Source organism: Hevea brasiliensis, chromosome 8, assembly GCF_030052815.1.
Source record: "Hevea brasiliensis isolate MT/VB/25A 57/8 chromosome 8, ASM3005281v1, whole genome shotgun sequence".
In the NCBI taxonomy this organism is placed as follows: Eukaryota; Viridiplantae; Streptophyta; class Magnoliopsida; order Malpighiales; family Euphorbiaceae; genus Hevea; species Hevea brasiliensis.
The window spans coordinates 95,825,428-95,849,442 of record NC_079500.1 but is presented as its reverse complement, the minus strand read 5'-3'; the positions used below and the strand labels follow the sequence as shown (position 1 = coordinate 95,849,442).

General features: G+C 36.9%; 1 protein-coding gene across 2 annotated transcripts; it reads left to right on the top strand.

The window, feature by feature from the left end:
- The first annotated feature begins 605 nt into the window (after positions 1–605).
- Positions 606–23,670, top strand: LOC110643062 (ABC transporter B family member 20). Of its 2 annotated transcripts, XM_058151704.1 has the most exons (12): positions 1,167–1,305; positions 2,459–2,602; positions 14,898–14,952; positions 15,047–15,222; positions 15,306–15,506; positions 16,589–16,848; positions 16,930–17,240; positions 17,326–17,546; positions 18,889–19,229; positions 19,371–20,155; positions 20,267–20,508; positions 21,810–23,670. In XM_058151704.1, exons 4-12 carry the CDS (start codon positions 15,130–15,132, stop codon positions 23,037–23,039), a joined length of 3,684 nt encoding a protein of 1,227 aa, XP_058007687.1. In that variant the 5' UTR covers positions 1,167–1,305; positions 2,459–2,602; positions 14,898–14,952; positions 15,047–15,129; the 3' UTR covers positions 23,040–23,670. The 2 variants fall into 2 exon arrangements, with proteins under 2 accessions (XP_058007686.1, XP_058007687.1); XM_058151703.1 differs by lacking the exon at positions 2,459–2,602 and having other exon boundaries at positions 606–1,305.
- The last annotated feature ends 345 nt before the right edge of the window (positions 23,671–24,015 follow it).

Genomic DNA, 24,015 nt, shown 5'->3' with positions numbered 1-24,015 from the left:
ATAATATACTTAAATTTTAAAAAATTAATTATTTAATTTTTAAATTTTCTCTGTATCACATTTTAATTTCTATAATTTTAATATATAAAATGATTTAATCATTCTATTAATGAATAAAATTATTATAAATATTAAAATTATAAAAATTAAATTAATTTATATATTAAAATAGAGGGATTAATAATTAATTTCTTAAAATTTATATATTAAAGTATAATATAGTATAAAATTTATAGATTAAATAAATAATTTTTTAAAATTTAAAAATTAAAATATAATATAAAGTAAAATATAAAGGCAACATTATAAATTTTCCTTTTTATAATTTATATTTATTATGCTTTTAATAAAAAAAAAGTTTCTTAAACAATGATGTCTTTCATTATTAATTTATTTTTTATTTTTTTTATTATCATTAAGTTATCTAATAATAATTACTTTATTTAAAATTAAATACCCACATAATTTTGCCAAAGCAGTTATGCATACACAGGAAAAGCAACGCTCTACGACGTCGCCGGCAATTGACCGTTAACCGAACTGTAATATAACAAAAACAAAAATAAGAACAACGGAAAGCGGTGCATTCACGCGCCCTTTATCACTCGAGGATTATTGGTGCTATCGCTGGTGAGGGTCAACATTCCTCTTTGTCCGCCTCTTTTGACTCACTCACCCCCATCTTCACTCAGCCTTTCCAAAGCCCAAAACCAGAGGGAAAAAATAATAATAATAATAATAAAAGAGCACAAAAATCATACCCTGAGCTTAGAAACCCCAAAGTGCATTTGTTTTTCCCCTAAATTTAGCGGATCTGCTGCTAAATTTAGAGGGACAGGAATTAATTGGGGTTTTTCTGTGAGAGAAGTTGCATAGACCAGTGAATCTCTCAAGTTTTTCAAGATGATGATCTCTAGGGGATTGTTTGGATGGTCCCCACCGCATATACAGCCGTTAACGCCCGTTTCTGAGGTCTCTGAGCCACCGGAGTCGCCTTCGCCGTATATGGATACCAGTGGTGAGGCGGCTGCCGCAGCCGCTGCTGCGGCGCAGGCGGAGGAGGAGGAGGAGATGGAGGAGCCTGAGGAACTTGAGCCGCCCCCTGCTGCTGTTCCGTTCACGCAGTTGTTGGCTTGTGCTGACCGGCTTGACTGGGGTATCATGATCGTTGGTTCGATTGCTGCTGCCGCCCATGGCACTGCGCTTGTTGTTTTCTTGCACTATTTTGCGAAGATCGTTGAGGTTATGCGGATTGGTCCTGATGGTCCTGCTAGACCTGAGGAGCGATTTGAGAGGTTAAAAGATGTGAGTGTGGATGGTTTTATTTTTTAAATTTTTTTTGCTTGCAAATTTAGATTTTTAATAGCGTTTGTGTTTTCTTTGATGATGAGGAAATGTGGGAAATGAAAGTAAGCTGAGCTTTTGAGTTATTGGTTTCTAGAGTTTGTTGAGTTCAGGCGAATTTACACCTGAGAAAAGCATATTTGATACTTAGCTCTGCTTGATGAGCTGATTAATTAAAATTAATGATTTGGGACTTAGAATTGGAAATTGAGACGTTTGGGCCTTGTTCACTGGTGGAAAATTAGGGCACTTTTCTGGAAAAGTTTTATGTGAAAACAAATTAGAAACTAGAGTTTCGAGTTTAAATGTGCTTGTTTTTCAAATGGAGAACTGAAAACTAGTTTAGTTTCGGGTTTTTCAAAATTTAACTGGGATTTGGAAAACAATTGTATTCTTTTGTAACAAAAATTATGTTTTCCAAATGGAAAACAATGACTTTTTTTTTTTAATAACTAAATTAAACTATAACTTTTTATATATAAAATTGAAGAATTATTTAGAAAAATATTTATTTACAATGATAAAAATATTAATTATTTTATTATAAAATAAATGGATAGCACATATTAGAAATTATTAAAATCAGTTTTCAAATATTCTATGATAATTTATTTTTTTTAATTATGAAAGATATGAATTTTTTTTTTTATTTCTTTGAATTAGAAAGTCGTTTGCTATTATTTGTAAGTGAACACATTTTCTATGTTCTTCTTTGTTTTTCATAGAAAATGAAAACTGGAGTTTTCTTAGAAAACTGTTTTCCACAAGTAAACAGGCCCTTGGAATTCTGTAGTTTGATAGGACTTATTTCCTTTTCCTGGTAATTGGAAAACAATATAGGTCTTTTCTAGTGACAATTGCATGAGAAGCAGATTTACATTTGAATATAAGAAAAGATGTTGTTTAGTTGTGTGAATTTTATGATTCTGCTGTTGATCTTAAATATTACATGATTTAATGTTTTTAAGTTTTGTTCCATTTGTTAGGTTGATAGCTACTAATGTAGTTACTGCCGAGAAAAACACTACTGAATATGTTGATTAAAGGCATTTAGAAATTGTATTTAAGTTATATTTGACATTCACAACCACACATTTTTGCTATCCAAATGCAGGCTTGGACAGCTTCACCTTGAACTTAGTGGGGCATTTATGAGTACTTAAGACACTGCCATGTTTATTCACTTCAATCGTTCTGCCTTCATCCTAAGTGTGATATCTTCATCAATTTTCCTATGCCTTTATGGGATGTAACCTAGGTACCAAAGCAATTGCTTTTCAAAACTTCTACTCCATCTAGATTGATCGCAATTCTTTCAGTTCCACTTACAAAAGTTGGAACGTATAGATATTTTATTTTGATTCTACATTTCAACTTAGCTTCCTAGATTGGAGTGCTTATCTCCAAACCTTTAAGATTTGTTTCAACTCATGTCAATTTCATCTATTATATCTATGTCATTAGCAAAATGCATGCACCAAGTAGTATCCTCTTATGTGTACTTTATCAGTTCATTTAGGCTTATCCTTGGTGCAAGCAAACTTTGTTAAGAAATTCTTTTGTGTTGACCCTGAAGTCCTCACACTTGTGGATACCCATTCATATATATTCTTAAACATATAATAGTTGTCAAAGATGCAAGGTGCACAACATACTTGTGGCCTAGGCATGAGGTGCAAGTGGATGCTCAAGGGATGTGTGGCTCACATTTATTCTTAAAATATGTGTAAAATTTTGCGTAATATTTTCAATTCATAAATTATAACAATTGAATACAAAAATATGGAAAATTCTTAATGAAACATGAATAATGCAAAGAACATCACTGTTGAGACTAGTTTAGCATGTTTCTATGCACACTAGAGTGCAGTGAATCTCACAAGCAAGATTATATGTTAAACTCCAAATTCTATTCTCAAGCTACGTCAATACTAAAAAGAAGATCACTACAAAGATTAGTTCAACGAAAGCCATATGCATCCAATAGTACATAGGATATAAGTAAATCTGACCAAGAGTAAATTTGGGGAAAAAAAAATCTTAGACCTTCAAGGTCCACTCTAAGGTCTCCTTAAAAATGCTTGTGCTTGAGCTTTGTGGAATGTTACATAGGGATGTGACCGATAAAGCAATGTGATATAGCCTTTGTGTGCTTGGAGCCTTTGGCAAACTAGGAGTGGTAGCAGGGTGGGGGGAAGATGTTGGATCATTTCCTTTCTCTGTCCCTATGATGGTGAATTTTGGTCCTTGCAACCCTAACAAGGATAAATTTTCCCCTTTGTCATCCTTTTGGGGACCAATATGCTCTGCTCATTTTGGTTTTTTTCCTTTTGTATTGCAATTTTGATTCAATAGTAGTTATACCAAAATGCCAATAAAAATGTTAATATATTACTAATTAACATACAAGTAGGAGTTACACAAGCATACAAATATGAAAGGGTCCTTAGTTGGTCAGAGTTGGGGATTCCTGTGATGCAGGGAGTATTCCTTCCTACCTGCTAATAGGGGTGATTTTCTTCCATCTTGACACTTCTAACTATTTTATTTAATTAAAATATAAAGCTTCCTGGAGCAGAATTTTGTTTTTGTGTCCCTGTGTATATGAGAGAGTGAGATGATTGCTTGGTCTTGGAGAGAATTTGACCTGGAAGAGCAGAAGGGATAGTTTGTGATATGTTGTGTATGTGTGAGCATGACTTTGTAACTTGTCCTTTATCAATAGTTTACCTTAATCCAATAATGAATATTTGTCTAGGATAAGTTAAAAATTGAAAATAGCTTGCATGTGTCAGAATTAAAAAGAAATAATAATGAGTGCAAGCGGCCAAGTGAAGAAATGTAATAAAAAAAAAAAATTGCCCAAGTGAATAGGTGGTGCAAAGAAATTAAATGCATAGTTGGCATCAAGCTGGTGCCAACATATCCATTTGTGTTTATGGGGCTTGGTTAAAAAAATTTAAAGAGCTAGAGAGAGCTAAGGAGAGCAAGAGCAAGAGTATTTGCTTAGGTAAATATTAGAGCTCCAGTTTGAGAGTGAAATTTGCTCATGATATTTTTCCCTTTGGGTTTTAGAGGGATTATTGCTTCATTGGGGGTAGCTTAAACATTGGGTGGAGATAGTGGGGTCTTTATTTTTAGGTGAGCTATATACAAATTATTGTGGGAAATATTGAGTGGGAATTATTTAAAGTATTATTACAATATTTGTATGTACTATTATTGTCACAGTGGAAAAGACAATTTATTGCTATCTGTGGACTTAGGCCGATATTTGGTCGAACCACATTAAAAAAAAATAAAAATTCTCTTTTAATTTTTTTTTTCTATTGCAATATTTATATTTGGTCCAGCTAGAAATTTCCCAATAAGTGGTATCGAAGCCAAAGGTTCAAAAGGAATGAGTTTAGAGCCCAATTCGTAGTAGTATTGTGTATAACATTTGTATACAGATGTTACTGCTCACATATACAAAAAAATTCAAAAGACGGCAAGCAATTCATCAAGCTTTATGGTGGAAAAGTTCAATGGGAAAATAAGTTTCACTTTTTAGCAAAGAAGAGTTTTCTTATCCAACAAGGTCTGGCAAAGGTGTTGAAGGGAAAGGAGAAAGGAAAGCCTGGAAGAACATCTGATATACATTGAGAGGAGCTTAAGGAGAGATATGTAAGCACAATACAACTTTGTATTGCTGATAATATTGTGAATAATGGTATTGATAAAGATTCTGTTGTGAATATCTGGGAGAAGCTAGAAAAGCTTTATATTTTCAAAAGCCTGTACAACAAGTTGCACTTAAAGCGGAAGTGGTCGGCTGAGGATGGTAGAGGGTGGCAATCTAGTGGAGCATTTGAATGAGTTCAATGAGATTTTAAGTCAATTGACAAAAGTTCATGTGAAGATTGAGGAAGAAGATGGGACGCTGATGCTTCTTACCTCATTCCTTGACTCATATGAAAATTTTGTAGAGCCATTGATGGGTGAAAAAGACACCTTGAAAATGGAGCATGCACAATAAGCTTTGATGTCTTACAAAATCTGGAGGATGGACAAAGCTGCAGTTCGAAATGATGTTGAGATATTCATTGCTTATAGTACAAGTTGGCGAGTATATTCGTCTGACAAAGATGGATCTCAACAGAGCAGGTCTAAATCAAAAGTTAGAGATGATTAATGTTATCAATGCAATAAGTTTGGACATATTAAAAAGACTCAACTCAACTCAACTCAACTCAACTCAACTCAATTAAGTTTTTATCCCAAAAATTTGGGGTCGGCTATATGGATTCGCTTTCTCCACTCTAAACGATTTTGGGTTAAATTCTCAGAAATATGTAATGCTTCTAAGTCATGTTGTACTACTCTTCTCCGAGTCAATTTAGGTCTACCCCTTTTTTTTCTTTCTATCCTCTAACCTAATGTGCTCTACTTGTCTAACTGGAACCTTCGTATGTTTACGCTGGTTGTCATCTATCGCAACCCTCCTCTTTTATCTGGGCTTGGGACCGGCTAAACGCAAATTACTTAGGCGGAGTTACATATAAAAAAAGACTATCCAAAGAATAAGAAAAATGTAGAGGAATACACTAGAGAATGTACTATGGTATTGGATGATGATGTATAAACCTTGTATGAATTTCATTAAAGTATAACATATGAAAGTTTCATTTAAGGAGGAGGTAAATTAAAAGACAATTTTGTGTGTGTTTTTATTTTTTATTTATTTCTTTTTAGGTGAAGAATTGTTGGAATTAAAGAGAAATAAAAAGGGGTGCAAATGGCCAAGTAACCATGTGAAGAAATAAATTAAAAAAAAAAAAAGTTGCCCAAGTGAATAGACGATGACTCGTATGATTGGCCGTGTAAAGAAATTAAAATGCAATTTGGCATCAAACTGGTGCCAACATATCCATTTATGTACAAATATAGGGCTTGATTAAGAAAGCTAAAGAGTTAGGGAGAGCAAGAGCAAGAGTGTTTGCTTAGGTAAAAATTAGAGCTCAAGTTTGAGAGTGAAATTTACTCTCAGGATTTTTTTCCTCTGGGTTTTAGAGAGAGCATTGCTTCATTGGGGTGGTTTAAACACTGAATAGAGATGGTGAGCTCTTTATTTTTATACAAGGAACGTACAAATTACCTATGGAAAATATTGAGTGGGATTATTCAAAGGGTCACTACAATATTTGTATGTGTTATTATTCTCACATAGTGGAAAAGATAATTTATTGCTATCTGTTCGTAGGCTAGTATTTGATCGAATCATATTAAAAGTTGTCTCTCTCTCTCTCTCTCTCTCTCTCTCTCTCTTTTCTTTTTCTTATTGCAGTATTTATATTTGGGCTGCCTGAAAATTTCCCAACACATTTTAATTTTTTCGCGCCGCCAATCACATGGGCCGTAGTCTATTCACTTGGGTAACTCTTTTCTTTCTTTTTTTTTTTTGTTTTTTAAATATTTCTTCACATGGCCACTTGCACCCTTTTTTAATTTCTTTTTAATTCCAATAATTCTCTACATAAAAAGAAATAAATAAAAAGAAACACACACAAAAAATTGTTTTTTTCCTTTGCCTCCTTCACGAATGAAACTTTCCTGTGTTACGCTTTAATGAAATTCATCCTAGGTCTAGTACCATAGAACATTTTCTACCGTGTTCCTCCATTTTTTTCTTAGTTATTGGACAATCTCTTTTAATATGTTCAAACTCTATGCATCAATAGCATTGAACATCATATTTAACTTTTGAATTAGACTTGTTCTGTTGAGATCCATTTTTGTCAGATGACTATCCTTGCTGACTTGTACCATAAGCAACAATATCTCACCATCATTTTGGACTTTAGTCTTTTGCTTCGCGTTTCGCGAAACATCAAAGCTTCTTGTGCATACTCCATCTTCAAAGTGTCTTTTCCACCCAGCAATGATTCTACAAAATTCTCATATGAGTCGGGGAGTGAAGTAAGAAGCAATAAAGCCCTATCTTCTTTCTCAATCTTCATATTAACTTTTGCTAGTTTACTTAAAATCCCATTGAACTTGTTCAAATGCTCCACCAGATTGCCACTCTCTACCATCTTCAGTTTGTACAACTTTCGCTTTAAGTGCAACTTGTTAGACGATGGACATGCTTTTGGAAATATAAAACTTTGTCTAGCTTCTCCCAGATATTCACAATAGAGTCTTCATTAATAACATTATTCACAATGTTATCAACGATGCCATGCCGTATCGTGCTTACACATCTCTTGCCAAGCTTCTCCCAGTTTGCATTAGACATTATTTCAGGCTTTCCTTTCTTCTCTCCCTTCAACACCTTTGCCATACCTTATTGGATGAGAATATCCTTCACTCTTTTTGGTTAAAGAGTTAAACTTATTTCCCATCAAACTTTTCCATTGTGAAGTGTGATGAACTGCTTGCTATCTTTTGAATTTCTCTATATACATGAGCAGTAACACCCATATACAAATGTTGTATACAATATTGCTACAAACTGGGCTTTGAACTCGTCCTTGGTATCACTTGTTGGGAAATTTTCGGTTGGCTCAAATATAAATACTGCAATAGAAAAAAAAAATAAATAAAAGAGACAATTTTTAATGTGATTTGACTAAATACTAGCCTATGTCTACGGATAACAATAAATTGTCTTTTCCATCATGTGAGAATAATAGTACATACATAATGACCCTTTGAGTAATCCTGATAGAGTAAAGAAACACAAAACTAGAAATTAACAAATAAGAAAGAGTGAAGAAATTGCAGTAGGAAGAAGAAAATTTTATTCAAAATACCCATACGGGTCCAGATAGTTGCAAGATAATACTATCCCTCTACATCAGTAGTAGATCACTACCCCGAAGCTATACTAGTTGGAAAATTATAGTTTCAATTCATCCCCCAACTTTACCCTCCCTCTTCCTGTATATAATTCACCTAGTAGCTGCATCACATGCATTCGGGAATCACTCTAATGGAATGGAGTCGAGCTGGCCACATCTTTCAGAACTTGCTTGCTTCTCTAGAATACACCATCCACATACCTATCAGTATCACCCCCTTAAAAATAGCCTTATCCTCAAGGTTGTATTGGAGACACCATAGAAGTAATTCAAGTAATAATCCTCCTAATGACTCCATCAATGTATATAATGCAATAAATTGAGAATGCATGCCACTTTGATTAAATTGGATCAAATCCATTTTATGCATGACACAAAATGCCATAATAATTCTGATGGAGCTCCTAAGACAAACATAATTGGAATTCACTGCAGAAAAATCATACTTGGAGTCCACAATCCTATTTTCATTAGCATTCACTACATTATCAATAATATAAAATCCATATAGTGGAGGAAAAGTACCCTCATACCCATTTTCTTGATAAAAAATTGGATAAGAAATTCATTGAAATATACTATATACACAAAAAGTCTGCCTAAGTAGTTTGCGCTTAGCCGGTCCCAAGCCTGGATAAAGGAGGAGGGTTGCGGTAGGCGACAACCAGTGTAAAAATTTTGTTACACCTTATGATATAGATTCAAATGATATAAACGTTGGGGCGTCCTCTATTTACGACGCGCTACATCGGAGCCTGGGTGTAGTGAGAAATATGCAAGGGTGTAGGGCATTCACCGAAAGCGACACGCCATGCCGGCGCCCCGGTGTGGTGTTAAGTGAGCAAGGGTTCCCACATTATGGATGGGTGTGAGTAAAGAAGTTAGTCCATAGGACAGATAGTAGAACAGATAGTGGAATAGAACACAAGATAGACATAGAAAACAATAGAAGATATCATAGAAGGAGACCAATTAGGAAGGAACAGGATAGGAGGAGGATCAGTGTTGGTACTTGGAATGTTGGATCACTTACAGGAAAATTAATGGAGCTTGTGCATACCTTGTAAAGGAGAAGGGTGAATATTGCTTGCATTCAGGAGACTAAATGGGTAGGAGAGAAAAGTAAGGAAGTGGGTAATTCAGGGTACAAACTGTGGTTTACCGGAAAGGAGAGAAACAAGAATGGAGTGGGTATAATCATAGACAGGAAATTGAAAGACGCTGTAATAGCTGTGAAAAGAGTAAGAGATAGAATTATACTAGTAAAGTTAGTACTAGTAGGAGAAACAATAAATGTAGTTAGTGCTTATGCTCCACAAATAGGACTAGATAGTGAGAGTGAACAAAGGTTTTGGGAAGATATGGATGATTTAATACAAAGCATACTGAATGAAGAGAATGTTTTCATTGGTGGAGATTTGAATGGACATGTAGGAAGTGATAGGCAAGGTTATGAGAATGTTCATGGGGGTTTTGGTTTTGGCAATCGAAATGAGGAGGGAAAAAACATCCTGGATTTTGCTATGGCGTACGACCTAATACTAGCACATACTTACTTTATAAAAAGAGAATCATAGTTAGTGACTTTCAAAAGTGGGCAATATAGAAGCCAAATCGACTTTCTCTTAACTAGGAAGAAAAATTGAGCTCTATGCAAGAATTGCAAGGTCATTTCAGGGGAGGCTTTAATAAGTCAACATCGGTTAGTGGTCTTGGATGTCAAGTTTAGGAACGATTCAAGTAAGGTCAGAAGAAATAGTGTAGCTCGAACAAAGTGGTGGGAGTTCAAAGGAGTAAAGCAAGTGAAGTTCAAAAATGAGCTTCTCGAGTTCGAAGCATGGAAGCTGGATATGGAGGCCAATGATATGTGGATACAGATGGCATCAAAGATTAGAGAAGTAGCTAGAAAAGTACTTGGATAGTCTAACGGACATGGACTACCCTCAAAAGACAGACGGTGGTGGAATGAGGAAGTACAAAAGGCAGTGAAGAGAAAAAGGGAATGGAATAAGAAATTACCTAAATGTGATAATAATGAGGCATATGAACAGTACAAGATAACAAAGATAGAGGCAAAAAAGGCAATTAGTCAAGTAAGAGCACAGGCCTTTGAAAAGTTATATGAGAAACTTAGAACTAAAGAAGGGGAGAAAGATATTTATAGATTAGCAAGGAGGAGAGAAAGCAAATGTCAAGATCTCAATCAAGTTAGGTGCATTAAGGATAAAGAAGGAAAAGTGTTGGTGAAAGATAAGGACATTAAAGAAAGATGAAGAAATTATTTTAATGATCTCTTTAATAATAGTCAAAATGGTAATAGCGTGAATATAGACTATAGAACAATAAAAAAGAATGTGAATTATACTAGAAAGATTAGATCTTTAGAAGTAAAGGAAGCACTTGAGAGAATGAAAGTGGTTAAAGTCTGTGGATCCGATGGAATGCCAATTGAAGTGTGTAAATGTTTGGGAGATATGAGAGTGGCATGGTTAACTAAAAATAAGGGAGACATACAGAGTTGCTCAAGCTATAGGGGAATTAAACTTATGAGCCATACTCTGAAGTTGTGGGAGAGAATTGTGGAGCATCGACTACGTTATGATACTTCTATCTCTCTCAATCAATTTGGCTTCATGCTCGGTCGTTCAACTATGGAAGCAATCTTTCTCATTAGAAGTTTGATGGAGAAATATAGAGATGTGAAGAAAGATCAACACATGGTTTTTATTGATTTGGAGAAGGCTTATGATAGTGTTCCAAGAGATGTCTTGTGGAGTGTGTTAGAACAAAAGAGGGTATCTATTAGGTACATACAAGTATTGAAAGATATGTATGAAGGAGCAACTACTATTGTGCGCACAGTGGGAGGGGACACGAGATTTTTCGATCTCAATTGGATTACACTAAGGATCAGCTATAAGCCCTTACCTTTTTACATTAGTTTTAGATGAATTGACGAAACATATGTAAGAGAGTATTCCTTGGTGCATAATGTTTGCGGATGATATTGTTCTAATAGATGAGACGCGAGAAGGAGTCAATAGAAAGCTAGAGTTTTGGAGAAGTACTCTAGAGTTAAAGGGCTTTAAGTTAAGTAGAACGAACACAGAATACATGCATTGCAAGTTCAATGAAGGCCAAACTGGTAATAGGGAAGGAGTTAGTTTGGATGGAGTGGTACTGTCCCAAAGTAATCACTTTAAATATCTCGGCTCAGTTCTTCAAGTAGATGGGGGATGTGAGGAGGATGTTAGCCATAAGATTAAAACCGGATGGTTGAAGTGGAGACGTGTCACGGGAGTTTTATGTGATCGCAAGTTTCCTAATAAGTTGAAAGGAAAATTTTACCGTACAGCCATACGATCGACTATGTTATATGGTAGTGAGTGTTGGGCACTGAAGGAGTCGTATGCGTCTAAGATAAGAGTTGCAGAGATGAGAATGTTAAGGTGGATGAGTGGCCATACTAGACTAGATAAAGTCCGTAATGAGAGTATTAAAGAAAAGGTAGGAGTCATGTCAATTGAGGATAAGTTGAGAGAAGGGAGATTGAGGTGGTTTGGTCATGTGAAGCGTAGGCATACGGAGGCTCCAGTTAGACAAGTAGAGCACATTAGGTTAGAAGATAGAAAGAAAAAAAGGTGTAGACCTAAATTGACTTTGAGGATAGTAGTACAACATGACCTAGAAGCATTACACATTTCTGAGGATTTAACCCAAAGTCATTTAGAGTGGAGAAAGCGAATCCATATAGCCGATCTCAAATTTTTGGGATAAAGGCTTAGTTGAGTTGAGTATACTATATGCACAAAACATGGAATTAAAGAACTCCAAATAGTTCTTGGAATCAACACACCAACAAGTGAGCAGGGAATGAACATCATGAAAGCTACGTATGGATGAGCAAACTAGTTCATTGCATTATTGGAGAAAAATAACCTTACAATGGAGAAGAGAACTAGGAAAAGAATTTCTAGTATAATCCCAGCATCATGTAACAGCATCTCTGCAGAATCCCACAAAGTAGCACATTGATGTTGAAAGGGATGACTGAGGTTGTGTGGCCCGCCATTATGGACTTCCCCATTATCTGTTAGCGGTGTAATTGAGCATATTGTAACCAATCCCTTCAATTTTCTTGTTATGAGTTGAGAAATTGTAGCAATAGAAAATGATGGCAACTCCTGTTGGATGAAATTGGTATTGGTGCTCTCCATTGGTTGCCATTCTGCCACGGCCTCCATTGTTTTGTAATTATTTAGTTGGGGCTGTGGTTTCAAGGTTCGTCGTTTAGGTAAGGGAACCTGAAATATTGTCGAAGGAGGTGAAAGAGTTATAGCTGGAAATGGTAGTGAAGGAAGGAGTAGGGAAATGGTTGGCTAGGTTATTAGACCTTGTTTGGTTTAAATGAACTACTTCCTGGGAACTCTACTTGTTAGGAAGTAAGTTATCTAGCTTAGAGTACGTAACTTATTGGAAAGTGGAGAAAAAATGGCCTTTCACTTCCTAGGAAGTGGACACTTACTCCCAATTAAACAAGTCAATTTTTTGCATTTCTTGGTAACTTGAAGTTCTCTAGCTCACTTACTCCCATCCAAACAAGGCTGATTAGGAGGCTTTGGAGGTGGTCTCAGTAAATATTGTGGCTTGGTGCATGTTGGGTTGCTGTGCAATGGGCTAACTACCTGATTTGTGCCATTGAAACCCTTTGCCCTTAACCCAACGATGAGAAATCTCAGTCCACCTTTAGCACCATCCTTCATCATCCCTACCCATTTCCCAAACAGAGGTCCTTCCAAGTCTCTCACCTGTGTCCCACTGTGAAGATTTTAGTCCTTGCCTCTGTTGAAATTCTTCGTACCTGTCATCTCTGTGAAGTCATGCGACTACAATTGTGTCTTTAAGGTTTCGCGCGATTCTGGCAAGGAGTATCGCATGCAATGGACATTGGAGAGCTCATTTCCTTGTGTCACGCTGGAGACAAGACCATCAACATGCCCAATTACCAAACCCAGCAGAAAGTTCTCACTTCTCAACAAGATTTGTAGTGTATGTGGGATTGTTGTCCCCACCAAATTGTTGCGACAACTTTGCTGTGAACAGGGGCCAAGTAAGTAAAGGATGTCGATGTTGAAGCTCAAGATACCAAAGGAGAGGGGCTCCCTTAAATTTGTCCCAAACAAAATAAATTTTAACTTCTTTGTTTGTCTTGTGGATGGCGAAATATTGCTCCACTTGAGCAATCCAACCTTGTGGATTAGTTCCATCGAAATGAGGCTTTTCATGTGTTTTGGCTGCCAAGGAAGTTTCTTTGAGAAACAGAGTGCGAGAGTTGGATATTATAGGAGGGGCGTCACTGGTAGATGCTAGCTAAAATTTTGGTTAGAGATTTGCGTGAGGGAGGTAATGATAATTTTCCAATTTGTTAAACTGCTGCTCTTGTTTGAATTTCAATGTTGTGAGTTTTTCCCCCATTTTGGTTGTGTTCCTCTCTATTTGAGTGAGTCGGCATTCCATCAATGATTGGGTCATGTTCTCCATTCTAGTATGGCATTCTAATGGCAGTTGGACTAATTGATGGAGTAAAGAAACTCAAAACCTTGAATTAATAACAAATAAGAACAAAGTAAAGAAATGTTAGTAGGAAGAAGAAAAGAATTTTATTCAAAATACCCAAATGGTTCCAGGTGTTTACAAGATAAGACTATCCCTCGCGCACACCAGCAGTAGATCACTGCCCCCGAGCCATGCTAGCTGGAAAATTGTAGTTTCAATTCATGCCTCCTAGTCTACCCTTTCTCTTCCTATATATAATTCTCCTAGCAGTTGCATCACACTCATCCAGGAATCACTCTAATGGAATGGAGCTGAGTTGGACAGATCTTCCATAATTTTCTTGCTTCGCTAGAATACATCATCCATATCCCTATCAAATTCCCACTCAATATTTTCCACAATAATTTGTATATCCGTCACATAAAAATAAAGACTCTGCTATCTTCACCCAGTGTTTAAGCCACCCCCATTGAACCAATATTCCTTCTAAAACTCAGAGGAAAAATTGCCCGAGAGTAAATTCCACCCTCGAACTGGAGCTCTAGTATTTACCTGAGCAAAAACTGTTGCTGTTGCTCTCCCTAACTCTTTAGCTTTCTTAATCAAACGCCATAATTATGCCCAAATGTAAGTTATCACCAGCTAACCTACAAAAAGGTGATCTGCTTTACTTTTATGGGCATGTGCTAAAAAGTGTTTGGTTCAACCGGTGTTGCATGGGCAAGTTTCTATTATGCAGGCACATTTGTCACAAGGATAAAAAATCGAGGATCTTGTGCCCATCACCTATTTTGGCTAGGAGTTTACATATCTCAAAATTTGATTTTCAATGATTGAAACTTGGACTTGAATCTTCATTTGATATCAGCACACAAGTCAAGGACAGATAGATACCTTCATTTCTTCTTTAGGGTATTTTTGATGATGTTGTTAGCTATTTTCCTTCCCTCTGTTTTTCCTTTTTCTTTCTTTCAATCTTCTTATTCTTCCTTTCTCTCTCTCTTGGTTTTTTTTTTTTTTTTTTTTTTTGTGTAGAGAGAAGGGGAAGAATGATATTTTGGCTTCCTTTATTCTAAAAGTCAATTTAAAAGTGTTTTTTTATATTTCAAGTGGATTTGGCCTCTTTTTGTTAACCAAGATGTTTGTTTTCTGCAGCTATCTTTAACCATTGTTTATATAGCTGTGGGTGTTTTTGCAGCTGGTTGGATTGGTAAGTTTTACATATTTATCATAATTATTTCTGTTATCTTCTCATTTATTGTTCTTCTTTGTTGCCATTGATGCTAACTCGCTTTCTGAAATAGAGGTATCGTGCTGGATTTTGACTGGGGAGCGTCAGACAGCTGTTATTAGGTCCAACTATGTTCACGTATTACTTAATCAGGACATGAGCTTTTTCGACACCTATGGGAACAATGGGGACATTGTAAGCCAAGTATTGAGTGATGTGTTGCTCATTCAGTCTGCTCTTAGTGAAAAGGTATCCTAGAGATGTATTATTCTACATGTTCTGAATTTCACAAATATCTTATCTAACTTGTTGAGAGGTCGTTGATGGTGTAGGTCGGAAACTATATTCATAACATGGCAACATTTATTGGTGGTCTTGTTATTGGATTTATCAACTGCTGGCAGATTGCCCTTATAACATTAGCCACTGGTCCATTCATTGTTGCTGCTGGAGGCATATCAAATATATTTCTTCACAGGCTTGCCGAGAGTATTCAAGATGCATATGCAGAAGCTGCTAGCGTTGCTGAACAGGTTTATTCTTTTTTCATGTTTTACCTCGATAACTCTACAACCACCCGCGCTAACCTCCCAAAAAAAATAATGAAAAAGGAAAAAGAAAGGGCCCCAGTTCTCATAAAGGAAATGAAAGGATTCTTTTTTGTCAGTATTTTTAATATTTAATTATGACTATCTGTCTCTATCTCGCTACAAAAGTCATTCTTGCCTTGCATATGTTGAATTCTGTCTCAGTTTTTTCTTCTTCATACAACAATATTTTGTGATTAATGTCTTATAAATTGGGTTTAGTTTAGTACATTTCTCTTTCAAAAAACACTACAAGAGACGATCCTACAAACTAAATGGTTTAGTTTAATCCTGATGAATAATGGTGGGGGCATAGTTGTTAAAGGTATGCCTGAGGTGCAATGTGCTTAGTGTTATAAAAGGCGCCAAAAGGCGTTGGGCGGGGTGTGCCCCACTCCTAAGATGCAAGTGCCTCTCTTGCCTAGGTGCTGAGGAGTGCCTCTTTCAATTTTTTTTTTCTTTTTTTCCTTTAGCCTTCTCTCCTATTTCTCCCTAAACCTTGAACCCCAATAAAGTGGAGTTAATTAATCTTTTTTAAAATTTCATTTCATTTCTATAACCTTATTATTTTATGCGTGCAAATAATGTTTTTTTTATTTATTAAACTAGTTAAGAGTATGATAATTTTATGGTAGAAGTGTGTGTATATGTATAGGCTATGGTGGTGCCTCACTTCAAAAAGGCCCTGTCCTTGCCTCCCACCTCTTGCCTAAGGCCATAGGGTACCCTATCGCCTTAGTGTCGCTCCTTGCCTTAATAACATTGAATGCGCTAGAGGAACTAGACCTAGAACCTCAACTTGCAGAAGTTGGGTGAGGTTCAACAGGCAATGTGTATACATTTTAATGGTGGCCCATGTAATGGAACCTGGGTACTTGGCTTCATAGCATTGGCAACTGTCTTTGCAATGTATATACTTTGTTTCTTACTATTTTCTTTGATGAATTTACTGTAGAATTTATCCAGCATGCTTCTTTTTAGTGAAATGAGCTACAATACATTCATTAATGATTTCTCACATTACGCAGGCAGTCTCATATATTAGGACCTTGTATGCATTTACAAATGAAACATTGGCCAAGTATTCTTATGCAACCTCATTGCAAGCAACTCTGAGATATGGTATTTTGATTAGTCTTGTGCAAGGACTTGGACTTGGGTTTACATATGGGCTTGCAATATGTTCTTGTGCCTTACAACTATGGGTAGGAAGGTTCCTGGTTACGCATAAGCAAGCTCATGGTGGTGAAATAATAACAGCATTGTTTGCTGTAATTTTGAGCGGCCTGTAAGTGTCTTGTTCTTCTTACTTGTCGGTGCTGTTATCTTCTGTAACATGTTCTTATCTGCCCTTTTTTGTGTTTCACAGTGGGCTAAATCAAGCAGCGACAAACTTCTATTCATTTGACCAAGGACGAATTGCTGCTTATAGACTTTATGAGATGATAAGCAGATCTTCCTCCACAGTTAATCAAGATGGAAACACCCTAGTGTTGGTGCAAGGAAATATCGAGTTTCGGAATGTATATTTTAGCTATCTATCTCGTCCTGATATCCCCATCTTGAGTGGATTTTACCTCACTGTTCCTGCTAAAAAGGCTGTGGCACTTGTTGGCAGAAATGGCTCTGGGAAAAGCAGTATTATCCCCCTCATGGAGCGGTTTTATGATCCTAACTTAGGTATTTCCTTGTGACTCATTATTTTTCACTTAAGGTTTCACTGAATTTCCTTAACAATGGCTTTTAATTCTTTATTATGGTGCAGGAGAAGTTCTTTTAGATGGAGAGAATATTAAAAACCTGAAGTTGGAATGGCTCAGAAGCCTAATAGGACTAGTCACCCAGGAACCTGCCTTGCTGAGTTTGAGCATAAAAGATAATATTGCATATGGACGAGATGCTACTTTGGATCAGATTGAAGAAGCAGCCAAAATAGCACATGCGCATACATTTATCAGCTCACTTGAGAGGGGCTATGAGACACAGGTGAAACTAACAAGAATAAATTTTTGCTTGAACCTGTGTCATCTGTTATTTATCCTTTGGCCAATTGATGTAAACCAAGAACACAAATGGCAGAGAAACAAATTCTCAAAACTTTATTAATTATCAATATCAATAATAATCATAATTATAGTCTATCAAAATAAGTAGAGAACATAGGTATTTAGTGGAATTATTAATCCTGCTACTATTGGGATCTGGAATCATAACTAAGAAAATACTAATTACGGATCCAAAAATCAACATAATTTTAAATAAAATAAAATACTATTTCCTAAATAATATAAATGTCCTTAATTGATAATGTTGTAATGTGGAGGATTCCAACATCTGCAAAGCAAAGAAAAAAAATGAAGGGCTTTAAGTACTGGCAAACCAAACCAAAATGGCTTAGGCCATTTTGATGATGGAAGCCACCCCAGCCAGCCGAATTCCAGCAGCAGGGCGGCCCATTTGTCCTTCTATGATAGATTGAGGACCTGCACTTAGCCAAACACAACAACCAGAGAATAGGAAGGAGGAAACAGGGTTGGGAAAGGAGGAATTGTTTTGAATAACAAGGAAATCAGTCTCAGTCTCAACACAAGAGTGAATTTCCCTGGCAGAATGTCTACTGCCCACCCAGCTTCAAAAGCTAGTAATTGCAAATAACTATTCAGCATACCCCTTACATGCTGCTACTACTCTTAATACAGATTTTCCCTCCCATTTACATGTTTGTTAGCCCCTTCACATGCATTCCCGAAATATCCTCCCCATTCTGTTGAGCGGTAGCTGTCATCCCATCTTCTAGAACTTTCTTGACTCTTCTAGAGTAGACCTTCCATTTTCTTTTGGCTCTTCCTCTTCCTTCACTAGGCTCTGGGTGTGTATCATTGCTGCCCTCTGCTGGAACAGCCTTGTCCTCAAGGCTGAAGTCCGGAAATTGGCCTCTGAAGTCACTCACATCAATCCAAGTAGCCTCTTCTATGGGACGCCCGTACCATTGAAACAGAACTTGAGGGACTGAAGTACCACCTTTTGCAAAAGTTCTGTGAGCCAAAATAGATTCGGGAAGAGTGGGAATTGGGTCATCCACAGCCATTTCACGGGGTAAGTCAGTCACTACAGAGTGGTCACCTATCACCTGTTTTAACTGTGAGACATGAAAAAGGGGGCGAAATTTGGCAGTGGCGGCCAGATAGAAACCTAAAATTTCTAATTTTACAATGAAAATTTAAATTGCAATAATATAAGAGTTTAGAATTCCTAATTTTACAATGAAAATTAAATTTCCTTGACTGCATCACCAATCTTTTGAGAATTTAATTCTTGTGCATTACAGGTGGGTAGAGCTGGTTTAGCATTGACAGAGGAACAGAAAATTAAACTTTCTATTGCTAGAGCGGTGCTGTTGAATCCAACAATTCTTCTGCTTGATGAGGTTACTGGTGGACTTGATTTTGAAGCTGAGAGAACAGTTCAGGAGGCTCTAGATCTCCTCATGTTGGGACGGTCAACCATAATAATTGCTCGACGACTTAGTCTTATTAGGAATGCTGATTACATAGCTGTAATGGAGGAAGGTCAGCTTGTTGAAATGGGTACACATGATGAACTATTAAACCTGGATGGTCTATATGCTGAGCTTCTCAAATGTGAAGAAGCTGCAAAACTTCCAAGGAGGTATAGCTTGAGAACAAACTGTCTTTATTGCAACAAAATTTCATGTGTGTGCAGCTTCTTTTTTGAAGTGTAGTTTAACTAGTAGTGAAAGTGTTTTCGTATGCTGAAACACATGATTTTGAGACATGTATCTTTCTCCAGGATGCCAGCTAGAAATTATAGGGAGACTGCTGCTTTCCAAATTGAAACGGATTCTTCTGCCAGTCACAGCTTCCAAGAACCATCGTCTCCTAAAATGATGAAATCACCATCTCTTCAGAGAGTTCCAGGTGTAGTTCGGCCTATGGATGGCACCTTTAACTCGCAAGAATCACCAAAATCTCTGAGTCCACCACCAGAGAAAATGATGGAAAATGGTTGTCGCTTGGATGCAGCTGATAAAGAACCATCAATAAGGAGACAGGATAGTTTTGAAATGCGACTACCAGAGTTACCCAAGATTGATGTCCAGTCTGCAAATCGGCAAACATCAAATGGGTCAGATCCTGAATCACCTGTATCGCCCCTTTTGACTTCTGATCCTAAAAATGAACGTTCCCACTCACAGACTTTTAGTCGGCCTCATAGTCACTCGGATGATATTCCAACTACATGTAAGGATGCAAAGGATACAAAGCATCGGGAAGCACCATCTTTTTGGAGGCTGGCAGAACTTAGCTTTGCAGAGTGGCTTTATGCTGTTTTAGGAAGCATTGGAGCTGCTATCTTTGGTTCTCTTAATCCACTTCTTGCTTATGTTATTGCGCTGATAGTGACCGCTTATTATAGGCCTGAACATCCTCACTTGCGGCAGGATGTAAACAAGTGGTGCTTGATCATTGCCTGCATGGGTGTGGTGACAGTTGTTGCAAATTTTTTGCAGCACTTCTATTTTGGTATTATGGGTGAAAAAATGACTGAACGAATCCGGAGAATGATGTTTTCAGGTAAATAGTCCTTAATCTTGTAACTAGGTGCTTGAGAATAGAAAATAACAAAATAGAAATTCCTTTATATTGATTTTACCTTGTTACTGCCCAATGCCCATTATGCAACAGCAATGCTGCGCAATGAAGTTGGTTGGTTTGATAAAGAGGAGAATAGTGCCGACACATTGTCCATGCGGTTGGCTAATGATGCTACATTTGTGCGAGCAGCATTTAGCAACCGGCTTTCAATATTTATACAGGACAGTGCTGCTGTTGTTGTTGCTATAATCATTGGAATGCTGCTTCAATGGCGATTAGCTCTCGTGGCATTGGCAACCTTGCCAATTCTCATGGTTTCTGCAATTGCACAGGTTTGCATATTTTCTTTCTATTTTTCAACTTGATATCATTTAATTGATTGTTTACTCATTACATTCATATTTCTTGTTTTTGGAATGAACCATATTGTGGATCATTATTCTTTTGATCTGTGTTACTGGCTCCATGCCAATGAAATAGATCATATGGTTGCTTATTCTGTAAATTTTGGTTCCAGGAGTTTTAATGTCATTGTCATCAGTTTTCAAGTCATTTTCCTCTAGTTCTTTTCTTTAAACAAGACATATCTCTTTGCTGCTTTTTACAAGATGGCAAATTCAGTTTTGCAATTATTTTCTTCTAGATGGTTCATTCCATTTTCTCCAGATGTTGATTCTTTTTAGTTTATTATTTTAATTTTGAATTTGAATAGACAAACAGGAATTTTCTGATAGGTCCTTGATAACAAAGTGTGAACTTGAACTTCTGAAACACCATCTTGGTCGCTTGGTGTGACCATGAAGTTCACTTTTTAGTGTGTTAAGGAATGAAGAAGAGGAAGCAAAGGAGTTGCCAGTAAGGTTGTTTGACAGGTCAGTTTGTCCATTGTAACTTGAGTGATTAGTGAGCTTGAGTTTACGAGGTGCGAGCTGGAATTATAATGCATTGTGATACTTCAAATGAAAAGTCAGAAACTCCCGAACTCTGTCTTAATTTTCTCTCTGGATTCTTCTTCTTCTTCTCTTTCTTTTCCAACTGCTCATTTTCTTTTCACTTTTTCCCCTCACTCTCTATTCCATTCTCTCCAAAGGTTTTTCTCTGATCTGAGCTTTACTCCAACCTAAATGAGTGGAGTTCCTTTACAGGATATCCCTAGATGTTATTCCTATCACAAAGTCGTACTTGTCATAACACTATGAGCAAATGGTGCGGATCATCCTATTTCTTATAATTGTCATGCTTTTCCCCCAGTTATGCATACACTGGAGTGAACATGTCATCCAAGCAAAATGATGTCGAATGCTTTTCAGATTGTTATGTTCTGTGTGATGTTGAATGCTATTGCAACCTTTCAGATTGTTATGTTCTTTGTCTTAGTGTTTCGTTTCCTTGCTTATGTTTTCAAGACTGATGAGTTCCTTTTTGCATGATCTGTTGGTCTGTGCCATCCTTGCAACAGATATTGTGATCATGCCAGTCTAACTGCCTTCATGTTTCTTGGATGTATAAGTTATTCAGAAACTAAACTTCAATTCTATCTGCATTTTTGGTTTTTGACAACTTGATAATGACACATTCTAATATCTTATTTTTCTGCTCAAATTTTGAATGGCTTCCAACTGAAATATTGCAGAAATTGTGGCTTGCTGGATTTTCAAGGGGCATCCAGGAGATGCACAGGAAGGCATCATTGGTCCTTGAGGATGCTGTTAGAAACATTTACACTGTTGTAGCATTCTGTGCTGGTAACAAAGTAATGGAGCTCTACAGATTGCAACTGAAGAAAATATTCAGAGAGAGTTTTTTACACGGAATGGCTATTGGTTTTGCATTTGGCTTTTCACAGTTTCTTCTATTTGCCTGTAATGCACTTCTTCTCTGGTACACTGCTTATTCTGTAAAGAATCATTATATGGATCTGCCTACAGCCATCAAGGAGTACATGGTTTTCTCATTTGCAACATTTGCACTAGTTGAGCCTTTTGGATTGGCTCCATACATTCTTAAACGGCGGAAATCTCTCATTTCAGTATTTGAAATTATAGATCGAGTGCCCAAAATTGATCCAGATGATAACTCAGCACTGAAACCACCTAATGTCTATGGGAGCATCGAGTTGAAAAATATCGATTTCTGTTATCCTACTCGCCCAGAAGTGTTGGTATTGAGCAATTTCAGTCTCAAAGTTAATGGTGGTCAAACTGTAGCTGTGGTAGGAGTTTCAGGTTCTGGAAAGAGCACTATAATCTCTTTAATTGAGAGATTTTATGATCCAGTTGCTGGTCAGGTTCTGCTTGATGGGCGAGATTTGAAACTTTATAATTTGAGATGGTTAAGAAGCCACCTTGGTGTGGTTCAGCAGGAACCAATTATCTTCTCAACAACCATAAAAGAAAACATTATATATGCTAGACACAACGCTAGCGAAGCTGAGATGAAAGAGGCTGCAAGAATAGCAAATGCTCACCATTTCATCAGCAGCCTGCCTCATGGTTATGACACACATGTGGGAATGAGGGGTGTAGACCTGACACCAGGACAGAAGCAGAGAATTGCAATTGCTCGAGTGGTGCTGAAGAATGCACCCATCTTGTTATTGGATGAAGCTAGCTCCTCCATTGAATCTGAATCTAGTAGAGTGGTGCAAGAGGCACTAGATACACTGATTATGGGAAACAAAACAACCATTCTGATAGCACATAGGGCTGCAATGATGAGGCATGTTGACAATATCGTGGTTCTAAATGGAGGACGAATAGTTGAGGAAGGGACCCATGATTCTTTGATGGTGAAGAACGGCTTGTATGTCAGGCTGATGCAACCCCACTTTGGAAAGGGTTTACGACAGCATCGACTTGTTTAGGTTGGTTGACATTTGGGCATAGTTCTTTTGTATAGCTCTTATTGGCCATTTTTATATTGCTGGAACTTGTTGGCAATATGGAAGAATACATTCCGGAGTGGGGAAGTACAAACAAGAATTCTGAGGCTTGTAACAATTTTTGCATGGTTGGATGGGCGGGTTGCAGTGGTGACAGTGACAGTTATAGTGTTCGAATGTAGGGTTTAGGAATAGGGATTTTGGAGCTTGGTTGGCCATTGAGGACATGCTCTCGGGGCTAGATGCGTATTCTTTTTGGAGGCAAGGATTAGGTTGTTGCCTTGTCTCCTTGGTATATTGATTTGTTCATTAAAAAAAAATTGGGTTGGGGTGGAGATAATTCTGGCCCTAATGAGCTGTGCTTCTTGGGTTTTGTTTTTAGACTTCCTAGATTTTTTTTCCCCTTGTTTTCATATGGATTAATGTGACTCTGGCTAGCATGGATGATGGATGACTAGCATGGATGATGGATGTGTTTCATACTGTAAATTTACATTTGTGAAAACTATAGAAAATTTAGAAGAGGAAAAGAGGTGGAGGGCATTTGTTGTAATCTTCCTTTGTAAATAACCACGGGTATAATTTATAACCTTCTCAACTTTTACCGGCATAATTAACTAGTTCAATTTTTATCCCATTTCTTTTTTTTCTTTTTTTTTTTTTGGGTCCAGTTGAATACAATTAGGACTTGAACTCGAGGTCTCACATTCATGAAGACTACTCCAACATTCATGAAGACCGCTCAAAAACTACTGTGCTAAAACTCATTGGTTTTTATCCAATTGTGTTTATTGTATCAGAATAGTGCCTGTTTTTATCTTCTGTAGGAAGGCAGGAGACCAGCTTTGAAGGGCATTCTGCATGTTGTAATATCTGATGGAGGGATAAGAAATTTCACATTCTGCTCTTCATCACTTGAGGAATGCCAATCTGAATAATTTCATGTGTTCTTTTTGTA